The 26,819-nt window shown below is 43.7% G+C and overlaps 1 protein-coding gene across 10 annotated transcripts in view; it reads right to left on the bottom strand.

The window, feature by feature from the left end:
• Positions 1-12,306: 12,306 nt before the first annotated feature.
• The window catches only part of PAG1 (phosphoprotein membrane anchor with glycosphingolipid microdomains 1), a 115,003-nt gene continuing 100,490 nt past the window's right edge, over positions 12,307-26,819 (bottom strand). For all 10 annotated transcript variants that reach the window (XM_075415944.1, XM_075415943.1, XM_075415945.1 and 7 more), the window contains 2 exons: positions 23,556-23,615; positions 12,307-21,631 (listed from right to left, as the gene is read on the bottom strand). In XM_075415944.1, coding sequence (XP_075272059.1) covers positions 21,281-21,631; positions 23,556-23,615 — 411 coding nt within the window. In that variant the 3' untranslated portion in view covers positions 12,307-21,280. The remainder of the gene's footprint in view (positions 21,632-23,555; positions 23,616-26,819) is intronic.

Below are 26,819 nucleotides of genomic sequence, written 5' to 3'. Positions count from 1 at the left end.
AGCAGAAATAATTAGGGTTCTGACAATGTATTCATTTGAATGAAGGATTGAGTTTGACAATAAAAAATAGCCTGTAATCTGCATGTCACATGCAGCTTTCTACTGACACGCAACCTCATGGTCTAGTGCACCAGCATTCACAGCAAATTAGTCTCTGTTTTACTGTATTCTTTAACCACACCAAGTGGTACCTGGAGAAATAAGGTGTTTTTCCTATGTCATTGCTAGTTAGGTAGCTCTTACAGCTGAAATACTGGAGAATGACTCAGTGATAGACTTAAAATCAATGTCTCACTGTGGTTAGAAGTTTCTTTTTTTAGACTTCGTAGTAAAGAAAAATGAGGAGGAGAAATCCATATCTCTTTCCTTTTTGAAATCCTCACGTTGGCAAGCCAATTGGCAAGCCAGTGGCTTCACCGAGCAATTCACTGCAGTTCCTTCCTGGAAAGCTTCCTCCTCTCCAGAAGAAAAGCACCCTCTTTAGCTTCCCACAGAAGTGAAAAAGTGCATATTGAAAATAAATTACAGCATGCATTTGGGGAGATGAGTAGAATTATGGTTAGGAAACTGGACTAACATGAGCAAACACGCACTGATCTGAGCTGAACAAAACATCTCTTCTTGGGGTCAGTCAGCTATATCCAGCACCCGGGCAGCTCAGTGATGCAGGACACATAACGCCTCTAACACCTCTAGGCAACGCAGAGTCTGTTGCAGCCTTCCAGAAAATTTGAGATGCCCATGAAGTTTTGAATTTTATCTTGCCTGTGTTCCATGTGACATATGTACATATTCTATTTGGGAAATCCCAATGGCAGGAGTCCTGATTCTTTCTAACGCTCGGTGTCACAGTGCAGCTGACCTCTTCCCTGAGGCAATCTAAGATGCTCTACAACTGCCAGTTCTCAGAGGTTCTGGATGCAGTTTTTCACCAGCTCATCAGAAAACTGGACAGTGTTATTAATCATGTTTTAAGCAATCGGTGAATAGAAAGGGATCTTCCTTCCTGTGATGGCTTGCTTGGTCATGCAGTCTAGCAAAACATCATTTCTGAGTTACTCAGCCTTTTTTGGGGCTGGCCTAACCATTTCAGATTCAGGGGGAGGTAATTCCAGCAGTGACTACTTCTGGGCATTCAGAAACTGCTCTCAAAGAAGTCAGAGTGTGTGTTGAAGCTGGGGCAGCTCTTACCTTCGGGACAGTGGCACCCATCCCAATGAGAAATATATAAGCTTTGTTAATACCTTCCTTTGTCATTCTGTTTTAATAATGACTTGTGACAAGTTTCCTAGCTCTTAAATACCTGACAGTGTTCTTGCCCATTTGTGACTGCATATCTGAGTCAGATTTTTTTCTAATGCTGAGAAGAATGTGCACATGTTAGCATGTGGAGATGAGACACCCATTCACAAGAGCTGCGTTTCTTGGCTAACTTTTACACCAGTGTAATTATGACAACAAATGAAAATGTGTCTGTGCAGTAGCCATCAGTGAGGGTTTCAGTGGCTGTCCCCAAGCTTGCAGGGATGAGCATGTGACAACTCTAACTGTGGAAAGGGGCACACAGGAGAAGGACACAGGCTTCTGTCTGCTGGCCCCTGATTTTGGCCATGAAACTGGTATGGAGAATTTACAGTATAACTGTAGGCTTCAGTGCTCTAAGGATTAATTTTTAAATATCATTTTGTACAATATTTTTCTCTTCAATCTCCCTTGTGTTATACATATACACTTGCATGCAGATACCAAATTTTCTGTTGAGATACCCACTAGATAAGAATTAGAGCTGTCACTGGTTGGGATAATGCATCTACTAAGTAGCAGCCCTTTTCACGCAGATTGGTTGAGGATGTCTTCTAGACCACACTCTTCTAACTTGAAGGTATTCGGCAGTTCACACATGGCCCTCTCATGGGCAATTTTTCCTTGCATGCTTGTTTTTATCTTTTTCAGTGTTACTGTATTCAGCTTTGTTGTACCATACACACACTCACCAAATAATAAGTATGCCATAGAGTTAGGGAAATAAATGCCATTAATGGTCATGAAACAATCAAATGCTCTAATGATGGGCAGGATGGAAGCACCCAACAAGGGACTTAATCATTAGGTTTTCACAGCAGGATTTGAGAAGCATGCGGTAAACAAAGGATGGGGCCACATGCTAAGCAGCAAGTGAAAAAGAAAATAGTGACTAGCTGCTTATTAAGTGAGTATTGTCCATGCTGTGCACTGGGTGAAACAAAAGGCTAGTGGTTAAAGACAGCGTGTGACTGTAATTAAAGACTTTTGTATGACATAGGCACACAAGGAGGCCAAATTAAGGTTGCACAGGCAACCTTACCTCAGGCTTTTCCTGACTTGTCAGTGTTCAGCTTAGAATCACTACAATGCTCTTCTGATGCAAGGTTGTGTATGATGCCCTTAGGACACATGGATCCCTCAGCAATATTCTGGCTGGAGGTTTCTGCTAGCAGTGCTAGCAGTACCTGTAGTAAACCGCTAGGTTTCCTTCACCTTGGATTTGTTTGTCAGCTTGCCAGTGGCTCACCTGGTTGTTAAGATAAGGCTACAAGCCATCGGCATGAGCGGGTGGTGAAGACATGAGGATGATACGTGAACCCCGGCACCACATATGCAAATGCGTGTGACGTGATGGGAAAATGCAATGAGAAAACAGCAACACTGGGACCAGGCGCAACTCACCCTTCCCTTACAGCCTTGTCCATAGGTTTGTCCAGCCACAGACTGACCCTCCTTGGCACTGTGTTTGGCACAGAGATTGGCTGTGCTCTTTACAGCGCCTTCCAGGAGCTGTTTTATGCAGTGAAAAATGTCTAGCAAGGGATGGTCCTAACCAAGAGGTGGTGCTTGCTGGTGAATATTACAATGGTGGGGGGCGGGTGAGTGGGGAGGAGCAGGAGCATTCAGTGATTTGTATGTGAACGTTGTGAACCACTTCATGAACTGTGCTTGGTCTCATCTTGGTCCTTCTGAAGCAAGGAGACAAAGTTCTTCACTAAGTTAACAAGCACCAACTTCACTGTGCTTTGAAGCTCAAATCCTGGTAACACATCAGGGCTAATGATGCAGAATCCATGTGCCACCTGCAAAACCGTTCTCTTGAGCTGCAGTCAGGGAACAGCTAGTAAAAAGCAGCTCAAGATCTATGGAAACTGCCCTGTTCAGTTCCTGGGAACCACCTGTGGGCCAGAGAGTTGGGTGCAGAGGAACCTGATGAAATTCAACAAGGGGAAGTGCAGGGTCCTGCACCTGGGGAGGAACAACCCCATGCACCAGTACAGGCTTGGGGCGGACCTGCTGGAGTGCAGCTCTGTGGAGAGGGACCTGGGTGTCCTGGTGGACGACAGGTTGACCATGAGCCAGCAGTGTGTCCTGGCTGCCAAGAAGACCAATGGGATCCTGGGATGCATTAAGAAGAGTGTGGCCAGCAGGACGAGGGAGGTTCTCCTCCCCCTCTACTCTGCCCTGGTGAGGCCCCATCTGGAGTACTGTGTCCAGTTCTGGGCTCTCCACTTCAAGAAAGACGAGGAGCTACTGGAGAGAGTCCAGCGGAGGGCTATGAAGATGGTGAGGGGACTAGAGCATCTCTCCTACGAGGAAAGGCTGAAGGAGCTGGGCTTGTTTAGCCTGGAGAAGAGAAGGCTGAGAGGGAACCTTATAAATACCTACAAATATCTGAAGGGTGGGTGTCAGGAGGATGGGGCCAGACTCTTTTCAGTGGTGCCCAGTGACAGGACAAGGGGAAAGGGGCACAAACTGAAGCACAGGAAGTTCCATCTGAACATGAGGAAGAACTTCTTCCCTCTGAGGGTGACGGAGCCCTGGAACAGGTTTTCCGGAGGGGTTGTGGAGTCTCCTTCTCTGGAGATATCCAAAACCCACCTGGACGAGGTCCTGTGCAGCCTGCTGTAGGTGACCGTGCTTCTGCAGGGGGATTGGACTAGATGGGAAGCATTTTTTTTCCCTCTTTTAACCTTCAGACAACGGTTCTCAAAACTTTTTTTTCTTGCAGAAGTGGCGTCTGATGAGAGGAACACTGTGGAGGACTGGGCTGGTGGAAGTGCCTGATGCATGTGTGATGGATTACGTAGCTGGGAAGATGCTGTGCTGTAGCAGCCTACCACACCGTCTTTGAGGATGAGGGAACTGATAACAGGAGCACTCACCATTGCTTCAGTCTTTGCTTGTTTCTCCAGACAACCCACATCACAGTGAGATGTTGTATTGCTTAACCGTCTCCCAGGAAAGTTTAAGAAAAAAGTCAGCAAACTATTGGATTTGTCCTATGACCATAAGGCACTCCCAGGTGTGCATAGGCCTTTTGTCGAAAACATGAAAGCACAATGGTGTGAAGCGCTTCTATCCCCTATTAGCTCCCAGATGTAGCCAGCCAGGAATGGCCATGCCACAAAAACAGTTTCCGGCTATGGCAACCAAAAAGTCTCCTCCAGCCCTGAAGTCAGTGGTCTCAGTCATGTCAGTGGCAGCAACAGCTGTGACCGCAGTGAGCTCGGCAGAGCCAGAGTGAACCTGGGTAACCACCAGGGTCTATCCTAAAGACGCTGAAATTAGAGCAATCTTTTCAATGCCAGATTTGCACAAATAAAACAGTCCTTTCACATTGAATCCAAGTAGGCACCTACTGTGCTTTTGACTTGTCATGAGTGTTTCATGCTCTCATGACGGTTTTAGGGCTGCAGACAATTTTCAGGGGTGTTGAGCCAACACTTTTCACACATATTCAGTTTATTTACGCTGTGGCTTGTTTTGTATGTTGCCTGCAAAATTATGCTTTGTAGAAGAAAAGCCTGGCAACACGGGGGAAATTGTTGTAAACAACCAGAGTGAGCGCTCCAGCCTGTGTACAACAGACATGCTAGAACTCAAAATAGCACCAAAGGACAAAAAAAAAAACCCAACCCTTAACAAACAGTAACAACATTGTTTGTTTTTGAGAAACACTGAGCATTGTTTTCAGTTTCTAGATTAAGCCCAATTGCCAAAAAAGCCTTTGTTACTGCCTAAACCAAACTCAAGTTGGGAAGCACAGTCAATAATTATTTCACATAGGAATGTACCGCCAAAAACCTAGGGGTGGGAATGCAAGGAGTGAACAGTCATTCGAAACGAAGAGCCTCATCCTCTCCCTGTCCTTTGTGTCTCTGTTTTTCCAGGTACAGGAATAGCAGCTTGATTGAACAGAAATTGAAATTGAGTTTCTGAGAAAAATTGAGTTTGAAACGGAGAGCTTTTGGCAGCAGTCCCCCTCCCCACTCTTTCTGAGATCATTAACACATGCCAGAGCTTTCCTCTCAACACTTGCCAGGGCTATTGAATACTGAAGTCAGTGTTTTGAACTTAAACCCTCCCAGAACTCTGAGATATCTGTATGGAGGGTGCTTGCTGCCCTGCGTATCTGCCAGAACCCAAGACTGAAATTTTAGTCATAGATTCAGCTTCAGAATTTTAGAAATGAAAATTAATCCTGACCATGTTCTGTCTCACGTCCTTTTTCCTCCCCTCCTGGCTCTTCCACCCCATCAGGCACAAACAATAGAGCTTCTTGTACCCTGCAGTACCCACCTTCCCGTTAGCAACAGCAGACTTGGCAGTCTCCCTGGATGGCCATCCTGGTCCAAAGTTGTCTCTGGGACACATGCTTTCTTTTGTGCTCAGTGGAGTGAGGGGTACATCCCTTTCAGCACAAATACTGCTCACAATAAAATGGGCGGGACCAGAAGGTGTTCACTAGCAGCTGTTGCTACAAGCGGATGTAGGTTGTATAAACAGTAAGTACACTAAGGCTGTCCAAGACCATGGACTCTGGGGATTGCCTCTCTTCTCACCCTTTTGCTACAGAACCTGTTCATCAGGTACAGAAATGGGTTAGGGAATTATTGGCAGCTTAACAGCAAGCTTTTTATTTCTGCCCCAACATGGAGCGCAATTAATGAATTAAAGAGCTAAGGTGCCTTTCTAGTGCATGAGGAAAGCTATGTGGGGCCCCCAAACGCTACATAACAGGGATGATACCATACTGAGGAGTGCACTAATAAGAGCATCTGAAGCCCTGGACCCTGTGGAGACCATTGATGGATTCAGAAGCCAATGATGCCAAGAGCTTTCAGCTGTCTGGGAAAGACAGAACACTTCTTCAGTATGGTGAGGAAAGGCAAACATACAACAGCAGTTACTGGTTAGGCCCACAATGTCAAACCCACAAGCTGTGGATGTAGTAACATGGCCCTGTTTCAACAGGAGAGGTGAAGCATTCCCTCACGTCAGGTAAGACAGTGGTTGGAGATCTCTTCTGGAGGCAGGGAGGTGGGCTTCAAGCCTCTTTGCCTGGGAAAAGAGAACGTCACCTTGCCTAGCATTTAACCAGAAAATGTCTTGCCTTCTCTGAACGTGCTTGTGGCTGTTTTTATGCTGAACTCCACGACACTGAATTGCATTAGGTGTGCTCAGAGCATGCCTGCTGGATCAGTGCCCTCGAAATAGGATCTGTCTAGGTTCTGGATCCCAATGGCACATACATAATTAAATCAGGCACCTGATTACTTGAATTAGATTACTGCTGGGATGGTCCAGTTGGTGTGCAAGCAAGTGCTCAGAGGATTTGCAGGTCATACAGGGGAGTGTGTAGTGAATTTATGTATTTCTAGGGCTAACCAAGGAGCTGCTAAACAGCAGTAGGTCTGGATTGCACTTCCAGATTTTGGGAAATTTTTAATATCTAAGTCATTCCTTGGCTCTAGCCCCAAGTCTGTCATCACAGAAGTCTACCAAACTGGACCTCTCAAGGCAAGAATGGGAACTGCCAGGTTAGCAATCCCCCTCGGTGAATCTGTACTTAAAAGAAATAAAAAATCAAGCAGTTTTAGGGGAAGTTTGTCTGAAGAAAATTCCTGTAGTTGTTCACCTACCTCAAACTGTCCTCTCTGGCCACAAAGTGTAGCAGTAGCAAGAAACCCTTGTGATGCAGTAGCATTCTTGTTCTTTTTCCTCTGTTGAAAATGTACTTTACAGAGGATCAGGTGAGTTAACTTCATCGTGAATTAACTACACTTTGAATAGCACTATTTGACTTGCCTGGCTTCCAGTGCTGCAACTTTCTTCTTCCTGCAGTATGAAAATTGCACGCGCATCACTGGGGACAAGTTCCTCAAATGTGCAGTTTCTGCTGTTAGTTCTGAAGCGTAAAGGGAGACCTGGACTTCACTACAATCAGTGAGGGATGTCCTGGCCTGACCAGATCTTCATCTCAAATGAGTTCAAGCACTCCTCTAAATCAATTCTGAATGCAGTCTAAAGTGTTACATAGTGCTTTACATTTCTCAATATACTATAATGGAGATGACATGTGCCTTAAAGCGTTGGATTTATGGAGATTTGCCAAGAGGGCAAGGGTGCACAAGTAGAGACATTTTTAACTGAAAGGACATGTGCTCCTCATACGGATGCAGTCATGGTTGCTTAATCTCTGAATGAATTCATACTTACACTTCTCCAGAAAAGACTATGTGATAAGTATTCCTTCAGGCTAATTTTTTCATGCCACAAATAGTAGTTGTCATCATCTCACCCAACACGCAGGTTACGAGACACAAGCTGTCAGAACAAACTGGAATGGTTTGTGTCTGTGAAAGGTGACTACCAGGAAGCACCTGCCTGTCTTAGGTTGGTCGCTGAAAGGGGCTGGCAAACTCTTAATACTGTCCTCTGAGTTCCTCATGGACTACGTCAACAGTTCGTTCTCAGTACATTGCCCGTCTGAGACTCCTTTGAAGGCATCTAACTCCCTTAGTGGTACAGGGAACACAGACACTTAACTCTTATTTTATGTTAAGCATCTAGAGCATACTAGCCTCATAAGTATCCTCCATTCATGTTAAAGTTTTGGGGTTTTTTTGTTTTGTTTTGAGTTTTTTTTTTAAAAACAAGAGGGGCTTCTGTAAGTGTATCAGTGGCAAAAGGAAGACTAGGGAAAATGTGGGCTGGCTGCTGAAGGTGGCAGGGGCCCTGGTGACACAGGACATGGAAAAGGCGGAAGTACTGGATGCCACCTTCACCTCACTCTTTACAAGTAAGAGCAGCCTTCAGCAATCCAAGGGCCTGGAGACGGAAAGTTTGGAGCAAGGAACACATAACCCTTGGTGGAAGAAGATCAGGTTACAGAATACTTATGCAAACTGGACAATGTGAGTCTACAGGACCCAATGCAGTGCGCCTAAAAGTGCTGAGGAAGCCGGCTGATGTCACTGCAATGCCACTGCTGATTGTTTTTGAATGATCATGGTGACTTGGAGAGGTACATGAAGACTGGGGGAAAGCAAATGTCACTCATCTTCAAAAATAACCTGAAAGAGTACCCAGGGAGCTACAGGCTGATCAGCCTCACCTTGGTCCCTGGGAAGGTGATGGAATAATTAGTCCTGGAAATGTGTTCCAGGCACATGAAGGACAGCAAAATGATTTGGAGTAGTTTGCAGATGACACAAAACTGGGACGAGTGGCTGGTACACCAGACGATCATTGTGTCACCCAGAGAGACCTCAGCAGGTTAGAGAAATGAGCCAACAGGAACATCATGAAGTTCACCAAGGGGAAATGTGAAGTCTGGCTCCTAGGGAGGAACAGCCCCAGGCACCAGTACATGCTGGGCACTGCCCAAATGGAAAACAGCTTGGCAGAAAAGGTGCGGGGGTCCTGGTGGACACCCAGGTCAACGTGAGACAGAAATTTGCCCTTGGAAAAAAGGCAAATGGTAGCCTGGGCTGCATTGGACACAGTATTGCCAGCAGGTGGAAGGAGATCCTTCCCCTCCACTCAGTGCTGGTGAGGCCACACCTGGAGTGCTGGGTGCACTTCTGGGATCCGCAGTACAGGAGAGACATGGACATACTGAGAGAGTCCAATGAAAGGCCAGAAAGATGGTGAAGGCACCGTGGCATCTGTCCTATGAAGGAAGGTTGAGAAAGCTGGGGCTGTTCAGCCTGGAGAAGAGAAGGCTAAGGGGAGATCTTATCGATATCTGTAAATACCTGAAGGGAGGGTGCACAGAGGATGGAGCCAGGCTCCTTTTCAGTGGTGCCCAGTGACAGGACCAGAGACAATGGGCACACACTGAAACACAGGAGGTTCCCTCTGAACATCAGGAAACACTTTTTCCCTGTGAGGGTGACTGAGCACTGGCACAGGTTGCCCAGGAAGATTGTGAGTCTTCATCCTTGGAGATATTCAAAAGCTGTCTGGACATGGTCCTGGGCAGCCGGCTCTGGGTGTCCCCACTTGAGTAGGGGGGTGGGACAAGATGACTCCCAGAGGTCTCTTCCAACCTCAGCCATTCTGTGACTGCACTGTGAAAGGAACTGAGCTTGTACAAACAACTGGAAATCTAGCATTTCCTCATGGTTTGAGAGCTTGAATTTTTAATTTTTAGTTTTAATACAGGCCTTTTTCATATCAGTTCCTAGGTGTTTTAGAGACAGAAGCTACTGATAACTATCTTCTCCAGCCTGCGACAGCCTCAGCCCTCTAACCCAGAAGCAGCACAATGCTGGGTTACAAGACTCATTGCATTGCTTGGAGTGGCAGCTGTTTGCTCCCTTCAGATTCCATCCGGACTTCTTTTTGCCCAGATCTTTTCTTCTTTGTACTTTGCTGCTGAAAATAAGCTGCAGGTGCAAAAGTAAAAAGACCTCTGAATGCTAGTTTGAGCGCTGGCCTTTGAGTATCTGCTGGACGAGGCTTGGCGCTCTGCCGTTTGACTTGAGGCACAAGCACAGCCTTAGAAAGTTCAGGTTCAGGATGTTTTTTGCAGGCTCCCATCATGTCCCAGAAAAATTAAAGAAGGAAAACAAGGACTTTTAGGATAATCTGGCCTTTGTAGCTCAAACCGTTACAGAATTGTATGGGACAATGGAAAACCACAATGCTAGCCTTAGAGTTTTGTCCTTGCCAGATTTCAAAGATTAACTGCATAAATGTGGAGCATGTATGTGCTGCTCAAAACAGGTCAGAAAAGACTTTTACATAACAGAAATTGTCCAGCAGTCTACATATATAGATTGCTACCAGTTCTTCCTTAATTCTTCTTCATCTTGTGGCAAACTGTAATAGTTAATAATAATGATCTGTTACTATTATCTTATCCTAATAATCCTCAATTAAGTTAACTGATGATGGGATTTACATTCCATTTCAGTCACATATGTAAATATGCAGATCTTGAGTCCTTTGGTCAATAAGCTCTTTAGCAGGGACTACTTCAGAAGTATCTGTTGTAGCTCTGATACGCTTTCTAGCACCACGACACAGATGGGACCCCTGGTTTCTGCTCGAACCGGCAGTTCTCTGTTCTTGCCTATCATCAGTCCTTCCACAAAGGCTGCACGCAAATTCCAGTTGTGTGAGTTACACGAAGGGTCAATCTCATTTGTGAAACAACCAGCTGAGAAGAAGTAGTGATAAAGTATCGCGTCAGTTCGGCTGCTTGGAAGAACAGCCGTTCGTGAAAGATCGTGTCCCTGCAATTTCGGGCTTTTGAAACAAATCTGTCAGATACATTTTCTACCAAGTAATGTCAAGCTGCTCTTTAGCTTCCAACACTTTCTCGTTCAATATAATGCTATGCTCCGTGAACACAGGGTGAACTGTGAGTCTTTGAGTGAATACGTACCCAATTAAAAGTAAATTGACAGTCACACTTCACAGGGAATAATTCTATTTTAAACACCAGGTGTCACTGCAGTATACTCCCGATTGTATGCCAAGCTCCCATTACGTTACAGCTTTACTTTTAAGCTGTATCAAAGATCAGTGGAGAAGAAAGCTGTTTGCACCTTCTGTTCCCAAGTGTGTGCGTGCAGCTACATGATTAGCCAGAACCTGGGCAAACTGTTCCATGTTTCAGCCAGCCGCATTTACAGCTCTGCATGGTTGGTCTCAAACCTGAAGCTAGCCATTGTAATAGAACTATTTTATGGCTGATGATAGCAACTGTTTGGAATGAAGAATGAAACAAAATTAGTATCTGTGATACAGTTCTCTTGATACTAATAATGCATGCATTTTTCAGAAGAACAGCCAGTATTGGGTAATATTCAGCAGTTACTTCATAAAAAAAATTATATCAAATTACATAGTTTGCAGCTCCTTGGTCCACAAACAGGTGTTCAGTAAAAAGTGATCTTCTTTTCAACCATCAGATCCTAAATGATTTTTCACGATATTTTCCTTATTTGTACAAGTCCCCTATTTGACCTATAACTTGATATCTTTGAGTATTAAAATATACTTACCCAGATTAAAGAGCCATCACCTTGACAGTGAACAGATGCTATTTGCCTGCGCCAGTTTAATTTTTTCAGCCTGCCAGCTCAGCATAACTAATCCGTGGATACACAAATTTTCCAGGAGCCTGTTCATCAGCAACTACTTGGTATTAAATGGGTAAAGCTGCTCTTCTCTTACCTGTAATTAAAGACAACGAGGAGGAAGGTGCAACTTGTGGAGAACGCAAGTCCCAGCAGGCTAGGTACCATGTCAGCCTCATGCTCCAGTGTACAAAGAAGCCTTGCTCCCGTGGCACATTTAAAGGGTGACGTTTGCTTGTGTTAGACTTACATGCAGCATCTCTGTTACGTATTCAGCTGTGGTCCTAACTCAGCTGCCTCTGAAATGCTCCAGGATGTTCTCAAAGTATTTCTGTATAAATTAAGTGTTTTGCCATCGACAGAGCAGTGCACCTGACGGCTGGGGAACATGACCTAGGGATTATCTTTAGCAAAGAAAACGGAATCGGATGCCATGGCAATTTCAGAAGACAATCCATAAGGCTGGTAACTGCAGCCCTTTAAAAAAGCTGAAAGCTGCACAACTTTCCAAGGCTCAAATCCCGTATTCCTACCTGCGTGGAAGAGCATAGTGCCACTGCATTCATGGGAGTTCCTGCTTTAGTCTAGAGACAACTTAAAATCGGTGCTGTTGTGTGCATGCTTCAGTCCTGACAGGACTGCGGCTTTGAGAGGAGTAAGGTGCTATATAACGCAAAGAAGACTTAATAGTTCTTGTCAGATAATTAAATCGGCACCAAATGCCTGGAACAAACAAAATTCTATTGAATAATTCAGAGTTTAGGACCTGCAGGAGGAAGTGACTACAAGGACTGAATAAAATGTTTGTTAAGAAAACAACAGAGTCTCAGGTTAAAAAAAAACAAAACAAAAGACAAAGCTTATTTATTGTGTTTTATTCTGTCTGGCTATTGAATTATGGATTTCAATCCACTGAATTTTGCCAGGATTTTTGAATTAAACTCATTTCATTGCAGTGTAACATGTTTCCCACTTGACATAATTTACATGGATTTCCAACAAATTCAAAAGTTATTTGCAAATATATTAACCAGAGAAAATGGCAGAGCCTCTTTTAAAAGCTTTCAGAGAATACAGTACAGAATCTTCAGATTTTTTTCTGCATATAAACAAGTAAATATTAGGATACTACTATACATAAATAAAACCTGTATTTTATATTATTGACCTATGTTCTTACTTTTAGATAACTGCCTCATTTAAGTAGCATTTTTTCCCCTGAAATATTTACATAAAACTTGTCTACATTTACAGTAAATAACCATAATTACCTACTGTGCTTTCAGCAGCCAAAAGCTGAATTGGCTAGGAACATCAGATGAAGATTCTGGGAATAACGGTATGACTAAATTACACCAACTTGTTGGAATTTCACGGCGTTTGTATCAATTTACAAAATGCAACTTAGTGGTGGATCTGAACTGCTCTAACAGTAGGATAAGCCCTACAATTACAGTCAAACTACAATTTGTGGAACATACATTCTGCCAAACTGCAGCATTTCAGTGTCTGCTGTGGTGTTAATAAAACTATATTCATTTCAAAAAGGTAGCAAGCCAAATAACCCACCATGTAGCAAACACGCCTCAGCTAGTGCCATCTCAGAAGTCTGCATGCACTGACTCTGGGTTTATACAGTACAGCCATTTCTTCAAACTGCTCTCACTGCCCACAGATCTGAGCTACAGAGTATATTTAACTGCATCCACGCTAAGATAGCCAGAGACAGTTCTAATCCTCTCTTTTCAGAAGCTCATACTGGTTTGAGGATGGTTTGAAGTTCTGCATCAGTGACCAGGGAATCAAATGGCTGTCCAGAAAACACAGTTATTTCCTAAAACATTTTCTAAGAGAACATTGCTAGAAAACCATTCCAGCAATAAATACTTTTTCCATTAAAAATTAATGGATAAAATAAAGTGTCTGTAATTACAAATATTTATCCACTATGTTCTAAGTATGCAGTGTTCCATATATGAAGTAATTTTATGCTGAAGCTTCTATAGCACCCAATTTAAAGTGACTCCTACTGAGGCAAGGCGTGATTTTAATAATAGCTATTAGAGACAATTATCCATATACCAGCCTATTTTTTGTTGTTCCTATGGAAATCATATCAATTCACTAACATAAACAAAAGAAAATATATTTCACTGAAAATACGAACAAAAATACCTAGCACCAAACCAAACTTCTTCTAAACTCTGTCTTAGGGTCCAGTCCAGCACCCTTGTCTCATGCAAACAATTCTATTTAAATAAGGTAATCCAGTTGTTGAGGGTTTTTTGATAAAAAACATCTGTGCGAGTCCAGATCTGCACATGACACATTAGTGCATCTACATTTGTCCGTTTTGAGTTTATGACAGAACAAAACCCATGGATTTAGAATTTATTTTCCTTTCATTTACATTCATACGGAGGCTTGATAGAAGATCAGCAAACTGCATCATGGTGGGGCAAAAAGGACTTGCCCCTGCCTCTTTGGGTATAAGGAATACTGAGAAGAATAAACAATTCCATCCATCTCTTGTGAGATTCTTGGCAACTCATCCCTTAACTGTAACCTCTTCCACTGTAAAAATCTTTCTAAACAGGTAGTCTGCGACATGGCTGAAGTGCAAATGAAACTTCGCTATTGTTCCTTCCAGCTCTCTCTTCTTAGCTGCTGCAGGAGGCTATAGCTGCCTTGCCCCAGTAGTCAATGCCCTTTTCTGGGTTTGGAGCTAGGGCCTTGGCATGCTCTCATCTAGAAGGACTAGTCAGACTGAGGAGAAGCAGCTCACATCCTCTTTTCTTACATTAAAGGGGTCACGGCTGTGAAGCAAAGGGCCTTTCCTAAGTAGTCACCACCACAGAGAAGAGACAGGCCTTACTGGAAATCATGAAGGTGGTACGTGTGGAAACTCAGGAGCCGCCACAGTAATCCGGATGCTCACATTCAAAGTCTGAAATAGCTGCGCAGACTTGTCTACCAGTAGGATGTTCTGAGGAGACTGGTTCTGTGACCGTTCTCAGATAGCCTCAGAGATAAAGACCAAATTCCAATATCCTCAGGCACGTGAGAAGGAAGGTTCTTGTGCTTTTAGGTGGATTTTTAATAATATGTTTAAACATTGTACCAGTTCACCTCTTCCCTACATCTTTCCATGTCAGTTGAGTGGTTGCCAGCTACAGAACTTCTTGCCTTGAAAGAAGGTGAAGACCTCCACAGAAGTCTGCAAGACAGGTTGTGATTTCCCGAAAACATCTGACTGAAGTCCAGGCTCCTAAATCTCACAGAAATCTTAAAAATGTCCAATTCAGAAGTGTTGCGTGATACAGTTTTGGTGCCCTCTGGACAGTTGCCATATTTCATCAAGGACAAAAGAGATACTCCAATGGTGACGGCTGAACATGGTGGGGAGGAGCAGTTCCATGAGTAAGAGGGTAGTCCAAATCCAACCTATGCTGAAAGCTGAAATACGAGAGTCTCTTTGTAGACATTAGGAAGTCAAAACAAAAGTTTAAAACCCGCTCCCTGATATTACAAGATTAAAATGACAAGAGTTGGTAACATTGTCTTGTAGTGAATGGGAGGTATTCTGAAATTTCAGATGAAGCAGTTTGAAGCCAAGTGATACTTGTATTCACTGTGTAAATGATCCAAGCAGATTGTTGCGTTATCATAACCTATTAGAAATAACATAGCTGCCCTCTAAACTGAACAAAGAATCTCATTTTATATTTCTGGTAACAAACATACGCTAGTTAAATTTAGACAATGAATTTGCAGAGACAGAAAACTTGTCAGACTGTGCTATTATAACAGTAAATGACCATCACAAATCAAAGCCAATATTTAGGAATATGTATGGCAAGAGAGTGCCACATACAGTAGACAAGTTGCTATGCAGTAACAGTGAGCATATTTACCTTTACAGAAACATCTCTGTTTTTAGGCACTTTGCTATCATGTTTGTAGTGACCGTCCTTCTGGCCACTTTGAAACTGAAGACCTTCAGAAACAAAACCTCATGGCTTGAAAAAACATAACTGTAAGTTTTATGTTATCTACGACCTGGGCACAGGCCAACGGGTATGTAATACAAAGATAATCCATGCATTGGCTACGGGAATTGGGGTGCCAGAGTTAGCTATGTGAGCAGGTCAAACCACAGGGAGCATTAAATCGTTCTAGTGATTCTGCTTACAGCACCTGAGCTGGATCATTTAGAGTTAGCTTAAATATCTCTACCTTGTGTAGACACTCTTGCTGACCTTTGACTTACACGTAAAGTAGGTTTTGTCAGTTCGCTAATGGGAGCCTTGTGTAACAAATAAATTTTCATCTTTCTGTTGTCCATAGGAAAAGAACAGCATCTAGTGTGTGCGATACGCTAATGTACTCCTGGAAATTTATCACATAGGCAATTAATTTGTTTAATCCTTTTGTCATTTAATACTTTTTGTAAGCCTGGGATCTTTCACAGCGACCCAACCAAAGAGGGTTCTCTCTCCTTGAAGAAAGGGAACCCCATGTTTTTATCTCTGTGATGCTCCATCCATAGCACTTTAGCACAATCCTCAACACATGTTGCTAGCTAGCAAGGGATATAAAAATACTTTTATTTTATTTTTTTTTTTTCCTGAGATTTGCTCTGGCAATGTCTTCAGCCATGACCATCCCAAAAGAAATGCTACAAATCAACTTCAGCATCAGGGTATGAAATCATATTAATAGCAACTATGCTCCCTGCTCCCAAGAAGAGACTTGCCCTTGAAAGTCTTCAGCACACCACCACAGGAGCATCTGTCAGGCTGAGCATCTTTCTGCATTCTCCTGTTTTGCAGTAGACTACACACACCAAGTTACTTGTGAGACTCATGGAAATCTTACTCAGGCGTGTTCCAACCCAAACAAATAACACGCATCTGAAATAACTGGTAATTTGCCTAAAAGCAAAAATCCCTCACTGGAGTGTGTCCCAAATTAAAATGTTTGTTGCAGAAACAGACTTCTTTCTTACAGTCACATTGCAAACAAATGTACATGAACAAGAGGAGACAGAAAAAAGTCCTTGAGCTGGGCTCTATGATGTTTCCATTCTCACTCTGCCCAGATGAGAGTCGTGTCTCTAACTGCTTCCAAGCCAAGGCGCCTGGCCTGAAGGGCTGCTTGTAAACACCTGTGGCCCAGCCCCAGCTTGTGACGCCTGATGACTCCATTCTGGTCGTGTGTGTGGGAAGAACAAGAGACAAAGCAGCACCGTCAGCCTTTTGTAGTCACAGTAACACAACACTAAGTTCTGGGAAGTAGACAATACTAGAGAGAGCACTCCGTCTCACAACTTTACGTGTCAGCTTTCAGAAAGCACTTTAAAACCATTTATCCAGCATCGTATAAAAGCACCATTGAAAGGCTGAACAGAGAGCACCACGTATACAGAATCGTGATCGAGGGAACGGACAGGAGCTGTTCAGGGAGCCATGGAGAAGCACACAGCCCAGAAGAATTCCTGCAAGATGGATTCCTTGAAGGCACGACAGATGAGGGCTTAGAGAACAAGGCAACTGGTCCTCAGCCAGTTGCTACTGTGGGGATGGTCCAGCTCTGGGTGACTCATGAATATGAATCCCCACACATACTCATCCCTCACCCCATGAATCCTGCTACATGTAAGAAAGCCTATAACTGATATTAATACAAAGACTGAAGCAACGGATTCTTCACAGTTGACATGGACAAAGACCACCACCTCCCTGAATGCTCACTGTTGAAAAACTTAGGTTCTTCAAAAGAAGATTGTTAATTCTTATTGCAAAGCTGAGTCATTGTAGCTACATTACTGGGCTTCTCAGAGGATGTTTGTGAGAGACTATTGCTATCACAGGGCTAACTGAGGTCCAACACACTTAACGTGTCTCTGTGAAGCTCTTTCCAACTTAGACATGCAAATGTTGGGGTTGTCCCTTTGTACTTTTGAGTTAAACAAACACAGTGTGGAAAAGAGTATGGAAGTACTAGCTACTTAGTAAAAAAGGCACTATTAATGGATCTAACCATGGTAATTAGGTACATGCATGTGCTACAGATATCTATAAAGAATTTATTTCTCTCTGTGACTGAAAAAGCAATTCTGCACTCATCACGGTAGAAAGGGGCGACTGGTTTCTGTACAGGGTTAGAACTGGTTTAGGTATGTGCTCAGAACAACTCCCGCAGGAGACACAGATTCGTGGAAGAGATGTCCAAACTATTTCTACCAGTTCCCAGAAGGAAATCAGAAAAGACCTTTTCTCTAGTGTAGCTATACACACATTACAGCTTGTCTTGGCCTTACTATGGCAATCTGATGTAAGACCTTACTATAATTGTGCCAAAAAATGGAGGCAAAGACACAGAGTGTGAAGTTGCCTCAGAACAGATCACCGGCTAAGAAATACTCTTTTCTGGATGTTGACATTTTATTTAGGGATATGGTGAAAGAGAAAAAATAGCAATGAAGAGACAAGTAGAAGAGACGCCCTTTTCTGTACAGTTAATTTAATCTGTTTGGGCGTTCCTGTTGGAAAAATCCTTCCATCCAATCCACTGGTGAAAAAGAAGCATTGACAACAGCAGCAAAGGAAGAGATCTTACTTGTGTAAGCAGTGAACTTAAACAAAGGCTTGATTCTCTGTCAAGAGATGTAATTATTCACTTAAGAACCTTAGGCTGAATTCTGAAACAGTTTTCTTTAGCGTTAGACTATACAATCGAGATTGTAGGGGAGTTATGGACTCCCTTGTGCATCCTTATTCAGGAGGGCAATTCCTTTTTGCAGCTCCCAGGAGCCCAGTGTGAGGGGGTCTCCAAGGCTGAGGGCAGGTACACGGTGGAAGCAGTGATCCATCTAAGTTGCTGTGACCAGCCTGAGAGTCACTTAAACAGGACGGAATATGCCAGCACCAGAGGACTGCAAACTCAGTACCAGCTCCCAGCGTAGGGCTGTATGAGGCAGGTTAAAAACAGAAACAAAGAGAAAAGAGAGGGGGAGGGATTTCACTGTGGAAAAGGGAAGTCTAGGGGTCTCAGGGAGGAGCTGTTAGAACTGGGGAAAGAAAGGAAGGAAGGAGCCTCGCCTCGCATTCCTTCCTCCAAACCAACACTCTTGATTTTGCTCTGAAAGACTGCAAAGAGCCCCAGGCAGCCCCCTTCCTTTCTTTGACTTGCTGGTCTTGATGAGGGCGCTTCTACAGTGATGTCTGATTTTCTTTTTTTGCACCTTAAAATGTTGCAGTGTTATTCTTCGCTATCATTAATTGGCATTATCTTCTGTCTTTAAATTGATCTTGCAATTGCATCTGGTGAACCTGACAAACCATGTTGCTACTGCTACTCCAAAAGCAGTTATCCATGTAATGAGTAAGACAATCCTTAAGAGATAACTACATCTTGAGATGTATTTGGGGATTTCAGGAGTTGGGGTATGCCCGCCCCTAAGTTGCAGGAGTCAGACTGAGGACTACATATATAAACCCATACCCCTGAGCAAGGAACAGACAGCAAACACATAGTTAAAGACTTAGAAATTCTCCAGACTTAGCACAAAAGATCTTCTGAAATGTGGTGCATCTTATCTTTGGCCTTAAACAGTGTGAAGGAGGAGAGAACAGTCAAAGGAGAACTTCATGAATTCACATTCAAGGAACAGAAACAGAAACTTTTTGAGGGAAAAACTCCAGAGAGGAAGACCAAAGTCAGCTTTAAAAAGCACTGCAGTGAAGTGGAAGCAAAGGGTTTGCTGCAGCTGTGGAAAAATGGCAGCGTGGTCAAAACCAAGATGGGTGTAGACTGGTCCAAACTGCTTCTCCTCGAAGGAGGAGAGTCATAGATCAAGCATACCGCACTGTCGCGTGAGGTCCGGATCCTTGAAGTCTGACTCACCCTGCGGGCAGAGTCTGACTGCACGCTTGCACTGCTCCTCGGAGCCATACTACTTACAGGTGAAGCCCATAAATTAGTACACTTCTTTCAGTTATTAAGTTATTTCTAATAAATCTGTGTAACCAGATCTGTGTTTGCACTTTATAGTACCAAGTAACGTTGAGTGCTGGCCAGTGATCTGAGGAGGACGCAATCCAATGTATCAAAACCCAGTACCAACTGAGCTGAAACCAAACCCGTTCTAGGCTACTAGGGAATAAGCCAACCGTAGTTTATGTACTGTTTATTTTGAATCGAAAATAAACTACTCTTCAAGCACATGCCAAGTATTATGTATGTGAATGCTATTTGAATGCTACCAAGTTTGGACCATAATTTATACTTGTGTCCAAATTACATGTGTATGCTTATATACATGGGGATATACGCACACGTGTACACAGAACTGTGTACAAACGCGTATCACACACTGCCAGTTCTCAACTGTTGGAATAGTCTTGTACTATTGTACCATTCATTGTACTATTCTTGAAGAAAACCAAAGTATCAACCCAGTACCTACTTACTTCATCTAAGCACTGTACTTTGTTTTTAATGGTAACAGAATAACTTGGTATCTTTGAAAGATGGTGGCTTTCAAACTGCTTGTTGGAGCCCCAGGAAGTTCTTGGTCGCCCTCCTGCTCCTTTTAGCAGAGGAACAAGGAGGACCAGTGCCTATCCCTGACTAAATCTCACTCTCTCTCTGCCTCTTTTTTGCCCTTTGGCAGTGTTCTTTCATATAGTTATTTTGAGCTTAAAAACAGCAAGGCATGTTCCACATCCCGATCAAGAAGACCAAAAAAAACCCAAACAATTGTTCATTTAAATACTTCTAATACAGGAAAAAAAGAAAAATAAAGGAAAACCAAATAAAGCCCAGTTGAAGAATGGGACTCCTCCAGTTACATAAAACAGAAAGTTAATCTACAAAATCTTTGAAGATGAAAAATATGTTGTAAAAATAAAAAATATCTACTGAACGCAGTACATAAATTTTCCTATATAATAAACTCCACAAACGTATTAAAATATTTTAAGTCTTAAAAAAGGGCAAAATTCTTCAGAAGATGACTCAACACTATTAAGGTTAGACTAAACATTACGCCAACACATCCATTTGCACAACCTTTTGCAACATGACACTCATCTGGCATGTTTCTGTGTAGGTACGCGTGTGCACGCGAGGGGAATGGAGCAAGAACGCAAAGGGTGTCACTTGCCATTTTAAAGCAGTATTCCACAAATAATCAAACAAAAAAACCTACAAATACCAGTACACATCTCAAATATTGCAAGTCACATTCTACAGCCCTTGACATTAAAACAGGAGAAAAAGCTGTCATAATTAATTCAAGTACATTTGGAGTCCCTTGTGAAATGCAGTACTGTTGTTTGCACTTTAGTTGCAATGAATGTGGGCAGAGCTCCCCAAAAGCCACAGAAGTGAGCACGCCTTCCCCAGCCCTGCAAAGTACGTCTGAGTTGAGGTACGATGATATGTGATTTGCTCAGTGAAGCTGATGCCCGAACTTGAATGAAAGATGATGTTTGAAAAACACTTTGAAGTAAATAAAATAATCTTTTCAAATGAAAAGCTAGCTTTGTGTAAAGGCAGTCTTTTTGGTATATAATCCTGTCAGGATGACGAGCACGGCACTCCTTCCCAAATTCTGGTGGTTGTGGAGCTAACAATGAAGCAGCCTTTATGTTGTTCTGGTTGTCATTCTGACCTGACGTACCCTTTCCCGTGAGCCCTCATCCACCCCCCAGAATAACCTAATGGGTATCACACCCCAGCTGAAACGTACGGTCCTTCTTCACAGCTTTCGTTTTCTGCTTAGCTTTGTTCCTCAAACGGAGAAGGACTCCCCTCTCCACGCTTCACATGTTCCTTTGAACATACCAGTGGATCAGATAAATGCTGAGTAGTTACAGTCTGGTGAACTCCCTGTGGTGCTGCAAGTCCCCTATGCTCTCATAGTCATTCTCTCCTGAAAGAGCAGCGTGGTTTGTGTTAGGCACAGACAAGGTCCTGTCCTCTTCTTGGCTCACTGACTGGATAGCTTCATAATCAGGCTCCAGCTCCCCGTTCGATCTGTCTGCTGACTGAGGCACAGTGGTAGTATTCAGGGTGTTTTCGAAGTCCTTCACACTTGCATAGAGGCCACTGCAAACGGACGGGGACCTCTGAGATGCAATTTCTTGAATACAGGTGTAAGGAGAATCCAGTGCCTTGATGGCCTGTCCCGGCTTACTCACGGACGAGTACATGGCTGAGATCTAGGAAAAGGAGACACCTGCTGAGTATTTAAGCATGGCATAAAGCTTGTGTGCCAGTTTGTACCCCTTCCACCACATGGTTTTAGGTTACTTAAGAAATGACAGGATCTTCTAATAGAACCATACCCTTTCTTAAAAAAAAATAAAAATTCTTACAAATCCTTTCTTTTCTGGCATGCATTTATAAATTGATTTTCTTTCAAAAAATAAGGCTTTATAAAATTCTTTATAAAAGAAGTTTGTAAATGTAAAAGTTCTTTGAGCAGAAATCCCCTGCGGGCAAATTAGACTTGGGACAAAAGGAGAATGGCTTTGTGAGCAGGAGCTCTTTCAAGTTTTGCTATGGTCCTGGAGCCAGCTTGGGCTCAACGGGGAGACAGGTGTCAAAGGAATGATCACGTTTAGCTGCTGTAATGTAGGAGAAAGATGCTGTCTGATCCTTATGGTTTTTTAAATTATTATTTTTTTTTTAATGGTAGTGGCTACTTTTCTGCTTTTAGAGACACCCCAAAAGGACAGTAGTTATTTGTTGTTGCGTATATAGGCAGGAGCAAGGAGGCACCAAGTCATGTGAAGTGAACAGTAAAAATTAGGAGACAAATTACCCACACCAGAAAATAGCAATCGTCAGTGCTGAGCTTGATAGGCAAGGTCACTTCTGCTGATTCAACTGTGCCTACAAAGAGGAGCTGCATCTCTGTCAATGTGTGTCAGAGCTTACGACTAGAGCCTGAAACATCTCAGCTGCTATAAATAAACACAAGAGAGGGAGCCAGAGTCTCACTCCTGGCTCTAAAACCCCCTCGGAGGAGGTGGTCTGCTTGAACAAGTGCACAAAGGTGGCCCTTAATGAAGAGGTGAAGGAGAAGCCCCCACGTCCACACGGGTCCCTCTGCCCAGGGCTTGCCAGAGCTGGCACCAAGCCACTCTGGACTCCGTCCCCCTGCCCCCTGCACAGGGCAGACGGCTGAAATTCCCTGCGCTGCTTCTCTGGCACCTAATACTGCAATTGCAACATAACCCTTCTGTTACATCTGAAGTCTTTCCCAAGCATGCAAGGCCACTCTGGATTTGTAGCAATCCAATTAAAGCAGTAGATTGGCATGAAAATGTCCATTACCGTTAAGCAACACTGATTTGTATTTGTTTTAATTTATTATTTCATAAAGAGAGATGTCCAATTGCAGATGGCAATACTTCTTACTTTTTACTGATTTCAGCCAATGAAAACAAAAAATGGCTCTTCTGCTCATCCACACTTCGACCCTTTCCAGCATTAAGTTACAGGAACCCAGTTCAAGGATCAATTTATTCATTAATGTCTCAGAACGCTTCTCCCCGCAGAAAGCATTAGCTCACTCAGCTCACTGCCAAGTTTGTGTTTACTTTCATGTCCGGAGAACATATTTATAAATTGCACAGGTGTACTGGAGACGATCGCAAGCAACCTTATTTCTGTTTAACTTTTCTGTCTTTGTTTCAGTCTCCTCAATTTATTTGACTAACAGACATTTGAAAGAGCAGTTCATGTTCCAGTGCTTTCACTGTGCTTCCGTTTATTTCCCAGAGCCCCAAACCCTTTGCATGGGGAAGGTGGAGCATGTTTCAAAAGGCTGATGATGATCGTTCTGAAGTAGAGCTTGTCATCCAAATCAAGCAGCTGCCCTAATGCTCGGCTAATCGTGGCCTCCTGTTAGCTTCTGACACTATTTTTTACCTGTTGGCCTGATACAGCCATACGCTAGAATACCTCTGATTTTAGGAATGTGGCGGTACAAACTCTGCGCAGAGAAACTTTGGCTTTCACTTTCCCTTCAGACAAATTTCACCTTTCTAAGATCCTGCTTAACCCTGCAGAGCCTATGCTGATTTCTGCCTGAAAAAAGGTCTCTAGTTGTTATAGAATTTTGTGCAAGAAACTTACCTCATCTTCTGTAAGAGATGGATCTTCCTCTCGAGACTTGTAAGACATTGAACTAAGCCTCTGTAAAAAAGGAGGAAAGAAAGCAAAAAAAAAAAGGCTCATTACCAGTCAACTGTGTGAAACCTATAATAAAACCCTCCCATTACAACCAATACATTATATTTTATGGCCATTTGCTCACTAGTTCCATTTTACATAGCTAATATCCCCAATACCCAGAGTACCTCTCTGGAGATAACAGCCCTGATGTTAGCAGAGCTTTTTAACGTATCTGCTCTTGTCCTGACCTGAAGAGGGTAAAAATAATGTAATGGTTAAAACAAACTCTGCTCCACTGTATCCCTGCCTTTACACTTCTGAAGAAGCAAGGAGGAGTCTGCTAAGGCTTTTGGGCAATTAAGAGTCAGCTGTTGTGACACCCTAGTTGGCCTTCCGCGTGACACTCACATATGCTTTTAGATGGTGAAAGAACACTGCTCAGCTGGCACCTTCCTGACAATTGTCACCCTTCATTCCGTGGACCCTGGCAGTGCTGCAGGGGAGGTGCCGCGTCCTCCTGCCCCAGGAACGCCGCGGCTGTGCAGGGTGCAGAGCAGCTCTGCCTCACCACCGCCCGCCCCGCCGGCACGGAAGGGACCTGCTGCAGCCCAGCCCGAGACGGGCAGCTCGGCCCCCAAAGCATCTGGCTGGATCCAGGTCACATCGCAAAATTACTCAAGGATGGAGGGCTGCGTTTGGTATCAAGTCTAACTTCAAGCATGTAAAGCGTCATGTAGAAGGTAGATCATGAAAGTCTGGGGAAACGCATTTTGCTCTTACGAAAAATGTCTTGGGACCTTCATGGCAACAAAGACCCTGGCTACCTCACAACAGCCGTGTGATTCCTCCTCTCCGGGGCGAGAAGGCTTTGCTGGACTCCTGCCCTGCAGTGACTTCAAAGGGACCCTTCCAGCACTGTAAAGTGCCGTGTTTTGGGTTTTCACACAAATTCTCCACCTAAAATACTTCAGACCTCCTCCAGTGCAGACCAAGGTGGAGATTTAACACAGTCAATCAAATACAGCTTACAGGCACATACTAGACACACAGGACTTTTTTTTTCTTTCCACAGTGGCTCATTGCAGCAGATTCTTTCCTGCTTCCACTTTTCTTGGTGTTTTTACTTCTGGTAAATACCAAGCTTCAAACCTCTGGGGCACTTGTGATGAAGACCCTGACCCAAAGCGCACCGAAGTCTGCCTGCTGCTCCCCTGGAGGCCTCCCTCACACCTAACAGCTCCTTTACTTCTTTATCACCATCTGCAGAATGTGCTCTTTAACCTTCTTTTTTTTTTTAAAAAAAAAGCAGAATGTCAAATGTACTTTGGCCTTTTATTAGATCTGCTTCACTACAGCAGCGCAGTTTAGTCTTTCTTATCTGCAGGATATTTTTTGTGTTGAGGAATGGAGTAAGTTACCAGTTTCATCGCCACACACAAAAAAAAACATGTGCTTGTAAAATTTTTCAGTGAAGTTACTTTCTCTCATCAGTGTGTCTGTAAGCACCACGTGTCAGGACCCCTTCTACAGTTTGCCACTCAAGTATTGACGAACACCCCAGGGTGCTGGCAATCCTGTTCTTGTTTCCCTGGGACCTAGCGTTCTTTCTTCTAAATGTGAAACCTGTGAAACATCAATTTGGAAGGATTTTGTCAGCTTGGAAACTGAAAAAAAGACTTGCTCCTAAACATTTTGTACCTAGCAATATTGTAAATTATGCCCGAAACCTCAACAGGAGCAACACAAACAGCGTGTGTCCTTATTTGCCTTCCACTTTCTTTTTTGTTCCTAAACAGCACTTGATTTTTTGCTGTCTGGCTCAGCTGCTGCTCCTGACTCGGGCACCAGAACAAGACGACCATTCTCCTCCAGTGCGTCCGCAAGCGCCGTGTTGCCCATCTGCAGGCTGCGCAAGCCTGGAATCAGATGGCAGCAGCCAGATGTGCACACAGAGAGCGCTTCTACCAGCGCTCACTCTGGAAACACTGGGCTGAGAAAGGAGATCTGTACTTTTTTTTTTAATTAAAAAAGAAGAACTAAAGAAAAACTATTCTTCCGCTCCAGTTTTATTAGAAGAACTACGCCTAAGTTTTTCCAGGTGACAGAGGCCTCCTGCTGTTAAAGGTGTCTTTCTTCACCAAAACCGTCCAAAGGATTTGGCTGGGTCACGGCCAATAACCAGTTCAGATAATCATTTTTCACTCGTTTATTGCACGCCTGGCTCTTGGAAGGACCCTTTATCCTTTTCACGCTGTTGTACGCTCCAACGCTCTCTGGTTTGGTCCACCTCGCCCTTTCCCAGACGAGCGTGCTTCAGGGTCTGGCAGGGGCTGGGGATCATCCTGGCTGCCCTCTTCCACGGGGCGAGGCTGAAGCCGCCTGGACAGGTCTGTTCTCTGTCAGCTGGCAGGGACGCGTCTCGGTTACGCCAGCAGCCTCCCTGCCCGTCCCTTTTCTGTGCCTGACTAAAGCAAAGCCTAACTGTAGTGCGAGAGACTCACGCGACTTAATGCTCTCTTTCTCGGCGTCGGGGCAGGAGGTTGCAAAGTTTGGGATACAGATGTCATGTTAAGCAAGGCAGCTAAGTAGCCTCACAAGAGAGGAAGCAAGAAGAGACACCTGTGGAGTCTGTTTAACTAAAAGAGCTATCAATGTAACATACATTTCCATAAACATCTTGTTTTTGGTTGCCACATCGGAAAAAACAGGCATTGCTCTGCGTTGTTTGAGGCAGCAAAATAAGAGGGAAAAATTATCATCATCGCAACAGAAAAACAATCCCAGCACCGCCTCCCCACATGATGCCAACAATAATGACATGTACATATTCCATCAGTTACCATTTCCAACTCTGCCGCAGCTGTAGCTCTCAAGGACAAGCCAGGCGCACGCGCCGATGCATAATGCACGAACCCAGCAGCGAACGCGGGAATAATCTGATGCTGCCGAAGCCTTTGCTCAGGATGGCTTTAGCTCTGAATAAATTTTAATTAGACAAACACCTTTTTTCTGGCACTTAGGGGACTGCATGTGTCATCCCTTGATTAATCCTTCAAAACCTGAACCGTTTTAATCAATTCCCTCCCCTTGCAGCTGCTGACAGCGTGTACACGGTGTGTGCTGGGGAGCTAGAGAGCAGCAACTGCTTTTCCTTTGTATCGGTGCCTGGGAAATACAATGATTTTCTGCAAGTCTTTTCACACCTGGTAGGAAAAATGTCACTGT

The sequence above is a fragment of the Opisthocomus hoazin genome, chromosome 3, assembly GCF_030867145.1.
Source record: "Opisthocomus hoazin isolate bOpiHoa1 chromosome 3, bOpiHoa1.hap1, whole genome shotgun sequence".
Taxonomy (NCBI): domain Eukaryota; kingdom Metazoa; phylum Chordata; class Aves; order Opisthocomiformes; family Opisthocomidae; genus Opisthocomus; species Opisthocomus hoazin.
This window is presented reverse-complemented; position numbering and strand designations above follow the sequence as displayed.